This window comes from Xyrauchen texanus, chromosome 9, assembly GCF_025860055.1.
Source record: "Xyrauchen texanus isolate HMW12.3.18 chromosome 9, RBS_HiC_50CHRs, whole genome shotgun sequence".
NCBI classification, from domain to species: domain Eukaryota; kingdom Metazoa; phylum Chordata; class Actinopteri; order Cypriniformes; family Catostomidae; genus Xyrauchen; species Xyrauchen texanus.
The window spans coordinates 12962383-12969780 of record NC_068284.1 but is presented as its reverse complement, the minus strand read 5'-3'; the positions used below and the strand labels follow the sequence as shown (position 1 = coordinate 12969780).

The 7398-nt window shown below is 36.2% G+C and overlaps 1 protein-coding gene across 1 annotated transcript; it reads left to right on the top strand.

Annotated features, from left to right (window-relative positions):
• Positions 1–505: 505 nt before the first annotated feature.
• LOC127649357 (agouti-signaling protein-like) lies at positions 506–6357 on the top strand. The gene is made up of 3 exons (XM_052134412.1): positions 506–698; positions 1742–1818; positions 2823–6357. Exons 1-3 carry the CDS (start codon positions 566–568, stop codon positions 3006–3008), a joined length of 396 nt encoding a protein of 131 aa, XP_051990372.1. The 5' UTR covers positions 506–565; the 3' UTR covers positions 3009–6357.
• Positions 6358–7398: the final 1041 nt, after the last annotated feature.

Sequence of the window (7398 nt, the reverse complement as noted above, 5' to 3'; positions counted from 1 at the left end):
ACAAAAAGTTCGGGATTTAGTTACAAATCTGAATTTAAAACATATTTTAACAAAAAAATTATGAGACCACAGACACACAATTTGGCTATTTGTAGCATCATCACATAAAAAATTGAAACTGACATAAATGTTTCATTTGTAGTTATTAAACTGGTATGTGGGACACATGACCAGTAGGCTAGGTAGATGTTTATTTTATTAGTGTGTAGAATCCTTCTCAAACCTGTTCCATTTTGTCCATGATGGGGTTGAGAACAAAAGGTGTCCCAATCAGAAAAAGAAAAAAAAAACTGAAAATAATAAAAAGGCTTTAAAGTCTGAGGTGGGAAAATATGATTTGTTGGAGGTTTAATATGTACCTAATAATGCGGACAGCATTCAGCCACTTTGGCTCAATGTCATCTTATTGATATGACAGAGGAGTGCTTGTTAAAGTGGGCGTGAATGAGTTGCTGGCTTTATAAACGGTGGGTATTTTTACGGAGAGACCTCACTTCTTGAGCGGTCTTGGGCTAACCTGACACATTTACAAACTCAAGTTGATCGACAAATTACGACGGAAACGATGAGAGGATTTTTGCTCTTCATCTGTTTGGTCTTAACAGTTGTTCAGTCGAGGACAGGCGAAGCAAACAGGATGGATGTGCGCAAAAAACATGAAAACGACGTGGCGCACCACAGCTCTGCCATTACAACAGGTAAGATTTTTATATCTGGCTATAAACAATTTTTTACGACATAAAAAATATTATTATGTTATAAAATGTAATGTCATATTTTATCATTGTAAAAAATCGTTGTAATAAATATTATAGTATAGTTAAATAAAGTATTTTAAATAAACAATTTATAATATAATATGGAGTGGTGGTGGTGTAGAGGTCTAAGCACCATAACTGGTAATCAGAAGGACGCTGGTTCGAGCCCCACAGTCACCACCATTGTGTCCTTGAGTAAGGCACTTAACTCCAGGTTGCTCCGGGGGGATTGTCCCTGTAATAAGTGCACTGTAAGTCGCTGTGGATAAAAGTGTCTGCCAAATGCATAAATGTAAATGTAATATAACTGTCAAACTGTTTAGTGAGGCTGATCCTCAGGCATCAACATTTTAATAGTCAATATAATGTAATTTTATTTATATAAGATATTTTATGTAGTTGTAGCTGCTCATATTTATAATAAAATTAAGAAACGTTGTATACCTAATTTGCATATCATGCAAATCGTAGTATTACTTTTTTTTTTATTCTTATTGAAAGCCTAGTTATGGTATTTTTGCAAATTTTGGTTTACAGAATTTATTTTTTCCCCTTGACAAAATACCTGTTTATGAATGATGTCATCAGATCATTCGCTCTGTGTCTGATGACGTTTCGGTTTGACACATCACAACGCATGCCAGTATTAACATGCTGGTGATTATTTCAACATAAAGGCCTCTTTTCTTCTCTGGGATTTTCAACGACTTTCAACGTCACTAATGAGCTTTGAGAGAAAACCGATTTTCAGGGTTTTTTCTCCACCCACAGTCTCACTATTCAATACCCGACAAACAACAGCTTCTGAAAGACTCATTATTTTCCTCAAGTGCCCTATCTGTGCCCCTGTGTTTCTTTGCTGTTGGGATTGTTTTCTTCCGTGATTTTCAGATTAAAATGTGAATCTTCCCTTAGTCTACACGGAAAAAGACAAAGATACACTGTATGTATTCAATGTAACTGGGTCTACATGTGTCCAATAGGAGTGTGGAATCAGGAACATCCAAAAAGACTCTTTGCCAGGACTCGTTATCTGCCTCAGCAGAGACATCATGTGGTGGTATGTTCCTCACTTCACAACATGTCATTTAAGAGATCTTAAAACAGACACCCAAATAACCTTTTTTCAAATTTTGCTATAAAATAAAATATCTGTGAAGATAGTTCACCTGTCATCATCATTTATCATCATAGATTTGTAATTTAGAAAGCATAATTTTGAACATGTTTTCATTTGAACTGCACAATGAGGACTTCTGAGATATAGACATTAAAGCATCATTTTCTGTAAAGTTGCTTTGAAACTGTGTGTTGTGAAAAGTGCTAAACAAATTAAAAATGACTTGACTTGACATTTAGTACGGACCAGATTTATAAAGTCTCAAAATTTCAACTTTTGAACTGGATGATTTGTGCAAATTAGAGTAAATTTTGTGTTATATAGACAATAACAAGAAGGACATATAATATTTAATTTAAGAAGAAAAAATCAGTGAGCCTACCAGCTGAAACCGGGACATAATTACATTTTTTAGAGGATTGTTGGGACAATGGGGCACACCTCTAAACTCTGGGACGTCTGGTCACCCTCATGTTATTTCAAACCCTTATTACATTCTTCTGTGAATCACAAAAGATGTTTTGCAGAGGGAGAGCCTCAGTCATATCAGACTGCAGTTACTGACTTGAGTTTAGGAGGAAATGTACGCATTGTTTTGAAAAAACAATTCTGTAAAGCTTTTTAGAAAGTAACTTAAAAGTAATTAGTAATGTCATTACATTTCCCATGGAAATATAATCAGCTATCATTTAAAATGTGCATTTTGTGTTTACTCAGCCTTGGTTTTATGTTAGATTTTGATTGAACTTTTGAAACAATTTAGTGTGAGATATACACAAAAACAGAACAAATCAGGATGGGGGCAAATACTTTTTCCCAACACTGTAGCACCATCATGGGTCATGGACAGTATGTTTTTCCTTTTCAGCAAATAGGTAGATCATTTTTCAATTACAAATATTTGAGTGAATAGAAATATATTCTTTAAAATATGTTTATTCCAGCGACCTAAACACACCCCTGAGGCAGTTCCTCCAGCCCAGACTCCAGCGCGGCGCTGTGCCGGTCTCACAGAGAACTGTTCCTCGCTCACTCCTTGCTGTGACCCCTGCACTTCATGCCATTGCAGGCTCTTCAACACGATCTGCCACTGCTGGAAACTGGGACACCTCTGCCCCAAGAAGACCTAATGGACCTTAAAAACACACACAGACACCAACTATATATCACACTGCTGTACACATACAGGAATTATACATGTGTCTTTACACACAAACAGATACACACACTCACACTCTGAATGAAACTGCTTTATAGAGCACCATAGATCAAAAATGATGTTAAACTAAGAGGCGTGTATTACTTTCTATACAGTATATGTTTAACTTTTACATACACTGCAAGGTAAAAGTTTGGACGAACCCACAAATGATTTAGTGTTACTTTTTACACATTTCAGAATAGCAGTGAAGTCATCAAAGCTGTGAAATAAACAGTGGTGGTAGTAATAGATTACATGTAATCTGGATTATTTAATCATTTTCCAATAATCTAGTACTGGTAATTAAGTATAATTTTAAAATACTCATAATAAGATTACAGTTACTTTTATATGGACTATATGATTCATGATTGCACATTACTCAGGCAATGGCAGTACATTTTTCATTATTAATTGACCCCTCCTCCCCCATTCTTCTTTTCTTAATCTTTTACAAATTTCATTCTTAATCAGCCTGCCGCTGATATGCGATCAGTTAGTCTTCAAATTTTTTCAGAAGAGACAAGAAGTAGAGGATGAGGGTTGAAGAATTGCACACACAGACCTGATACTAGACACTGAATAACTATACTATAGTACTATTACTATAATTACACTGAAGATGGTGAAATGATCTCAGCATTTGTCCACTAGATTTACAAAAATAATTTCAGTTTTAAGGAGACACTGGGCACATTGCCCAGTTTCCCACTGCAAATAGTTCCACTTCAAATCTAAATAAGCATTTATTTTCTTAACATTACATTGCATATCTAACCAACTCCTGATGAACACATGAATTATATACAAGTGCATCCGGAAAGTATTCACAGCACTTCACTTTTTCCATATTTTGTTATGTTACAGCCTTATTCCAAAATCGATTAAATTCATTATTTTCCTCAAAATTCTACAAACAATACCCCATGATGACAACGTGAAAGAAGTTTGTTTAAAATCTTTGCAAATTTATTAAAAATAAAAAACGAACAAAATCACATATGTATTCACAGCCTTTGCTCAATACTTTGTTGAAGCACCTTTGGCACCAATTACAGTCTCAAGTCTTTTTGTTTATGATGCTACAAGCTTGGCACACCTATTTTTGGGCAGTTTCTCCCATTATTCTTTGCAGGACCTCTCAAGCTCCATCAGGTTGGATGTGGAGCGTCGGTGCACAGCCATTTTTAGATCTCTCCAGAGATGTTCAATCGGGTTCAAGTCTGGGCTCTGGCTGGGCCACTCAATGACATTCACAGAGTTGTCCCGTAACCACTCCTTTGTTATCTTGGCTGTGTGCTTAGGGTCATTGTCCTGTTGTAAGAAGAACCTTTGCCCCAGTCTGAGGTCCAGAGTTCTCTGGAGCAGGTTTTCATCAAGGATGTCTCTGTACATTGCTGCATTCATCTTTCCCTCGATCCTGACTAGTCTCCCAGTTCCTGCCACTGACAAACATCCCCACAGCATGAAGCTGCCACCACCATGCTTCACTGTAGGGATGGTACAAAACCAGGTCCAGGTGATGAGCGGTGCCTGGTTTCCGCCAGACATGATGCTTGCCATTCAGGCCAAAGAGTTCAATATTTGTTTCATCAGAACAGAGAATTTTGTTTCTCATGGTCTGAGAGTCCTTCAGGTGCCTTTTGGCAAACTCCAGGCGGGCTGTCATGTGCCTATTACTGAGGAGTTGCTTCCGTCTGGCCACTCTACCATACAGGCCTGATTGGTGGAGTGCTGCAGAGATGGTTGTTCTTCTGGAAAGTTCTCCTCTATCCACAGAGAAACGCTGGAGCTCTGTCAGAGTGACCATCGGGTTCTTGGTCACCTCCCTAACTAAGGCCCTTCTCCTCCGATCGCTCAGTTTGGCCAGCTCTAGGAAGAGTCCTTGTGGTTCCAAACTTCTTCCATTTACGGATGATGGAGGCCACTGTGCTCATTGGGACCTTCAATGCTGCAGAAATGTTTCTGTACCCTTCCCCAGATCTGTGCCTCAATAAAATCCTGTCTCAGAGGTCTACAGACAATTCCTTGGACTTCATGGCTTGGTTTGTGCTCTGACATGCACTGTTAACTGTGGGACCTTATATAGACAGGTGTGTGTGCCTTTCCAAATCATGTCCAATCAACTGAATTTACCACAGGTGGACTCCAATCAAGTTGTAGAAACATCTCAAGGATGATCAGTGGAAACAGGATGCACCTGAGCTCAATTTTGAGTGTCATGGCAAAGGCTGTGAATACTAAAGTACATGTGATTTTTTCATTTTTTATTTTTAATAAATTTGCAAAGATTTCAAACAAACTTCATTCACGTTGTCATTATGGGGTATTGTTTGTAGAATTGAGGAAAATAATGAATTTAATCCATTGTGAAATAAGGCTGTAACATAACAAAATGTGGAAAAAGTGAAGCGCTGTGAATATTTTCTGGATGCACTGTAAATAATTGTATATAATTTATAATTATATGTGTCATTTAATCATGTGTTGCTATGTCCTTGGAAGGGTTTTGTCCATCTAATGTATTAAAATGCACAAATACACGTAATTTCATATGTGCAGCGTATAAATGTCAAAATAATGTCGATTATATTAGTGCAGAAGTTATATTTACTTTCGCAAATTGACAAAACATACATATCGATTAAAAAAAAAATGTGTTTCATGAACTTGAAACATCATATTAATGCTCATATTTTGATTTATAAAGCAAGTTTTCTTAATTGAATTAAAGCAACTGTAACATTCACCTTGTCCCGTTTTGCCCTTACCTCTTCTTTGCCCATTTCGTCCCGTATTTAACTCCACAGTCCCCTGGTTAACATGCACGCTAAATGTGAATGTCATTGTTTTGAATGTTTTGTTATTGTTGTCATATATAAATCTGTAAGTGTAGCTTTAAGATGCAGTCATTTCTACTGTAATTATTCCAATTGTCATGCCCTTGTACATTTTTCCATGTTTCTTTCTTTCTTTTCTTTTTTTTTGCAAAAGAGCATCACTGTTCTACCTGTAGAATTAAAGACAAAACTTTACTGTAGATGTTTAGCTCATAAGAAAGATTGACTTTATTATGGATGGAAAAAGCTGCCAGCAAAAACCTTATAATATATTCATATCCACTGTATGGTCATACTGACTGAATATTATTTGAAAAATAAATAAATAAATAATAATTCTTTTTAATAATAATAATAAACATTTTTAGAAGCCCAGTACTTTATGGAGAGTTTTCTTTCTATCTGTATCTGTGGTTTGGTTTATAGTAAAAAATAAATGAGGAAATCATCACACAAGTTTTGATTCATTGCATGTTAAGTGGTCTGTGTCTTCAAAGACGAGTTCAAGTCATGAAAGACTTTGAAAAGATGTTGATAATGATGCCTTGGCATACAAGCAGTGTTTTAAGACATAAAAATGGGAATATTTCATTGTAAGTGAAATGAATGGGAATTTGGAGTGAGGCCCATTGCACACACAACGTCAAGGAACAAATTTATATTGCAGTATAAAAAGGAGGTAAGTAGTTTGAAGGTGGGGGAGTAATGCCTATTCGCTGTCTTACAGTGGTTCATGGACTTTTCATGCACTTGTTATGAACTTTCTTAAATGAGGACACTTTCAAAGCTATTATTTACAACCACCCATTCCTGAGCCCCTTTACAAATTGTAACATTTTTGACTGGGAAAAAAAATCTCATTAATTATCTCCGGGACGACAGAACTGGTAGCATACACAGATTTCTCTTCTTCAAAATCATAAAGATGTGTGCAACTGAGATTTACTACAAAAAGCATATCAGTTTTTTTTTTGATGATTTCACAGAGTTCTGATTTTAAACAACCCTCGCCAGATTATCACTCAGAGGAAAGACGGATCAAGAATATTTCTGTCATACTTCATGTCTGCAGGGTCCTGGTCAGTCATACATCCTGCTTAAAGGAGTAACAGAAGAACTCCAGCCAAATGTCTCCCACATGCAATGTGTAGATATTATGTATGAGTTCGGATATCATCACTTTTACACAAAAAGATTGCTTTATATCTGGTGATCTATGAAGCTTTTATTGATATTGAGTCAGGTAAAAAAGGAGAGAGCTAATGCACATATCAAAGTTCACAGAGGACGATATTCGTTATTTTAAGTCATCATAAGCAGATGCTTTAGTTCAACTGGATTATTGGTTTAATAAGGGTAATACATTTACATGATGCTTACATAATCAGAACAGTCAAACTCTGATTAATGCCTGAATAATTTTGTTCACGTAAATGCAGTCATTGAGTAAACAAAAATTTTATATAGCAGTTTTGGTTA

Bases quoted from the DNA above. Each gene is read 5' to 3' on its own strand.
- LOC127649357 (XM_052134412.1), top strand. From the start codon at position 566: ATGAGAGGATTTTTGCTCTTCATCTGTTTGGTCTTAACAGTTGTTCAG. The intron at 699-1,741 runs GTAAGATTTTTA...TGTGTCCAATAG, and splicing joins CAGCTCTGCCATTACAACAG to GAGTGTGGAATCAGGAACAT. The intron at 1,819-2,822 runs GTATGTTCCTCA...TGTTTATTCCAG, and splicing joins AGCAGAGACATCATGTGGTG to CGACCTAAACACACCCCTGA.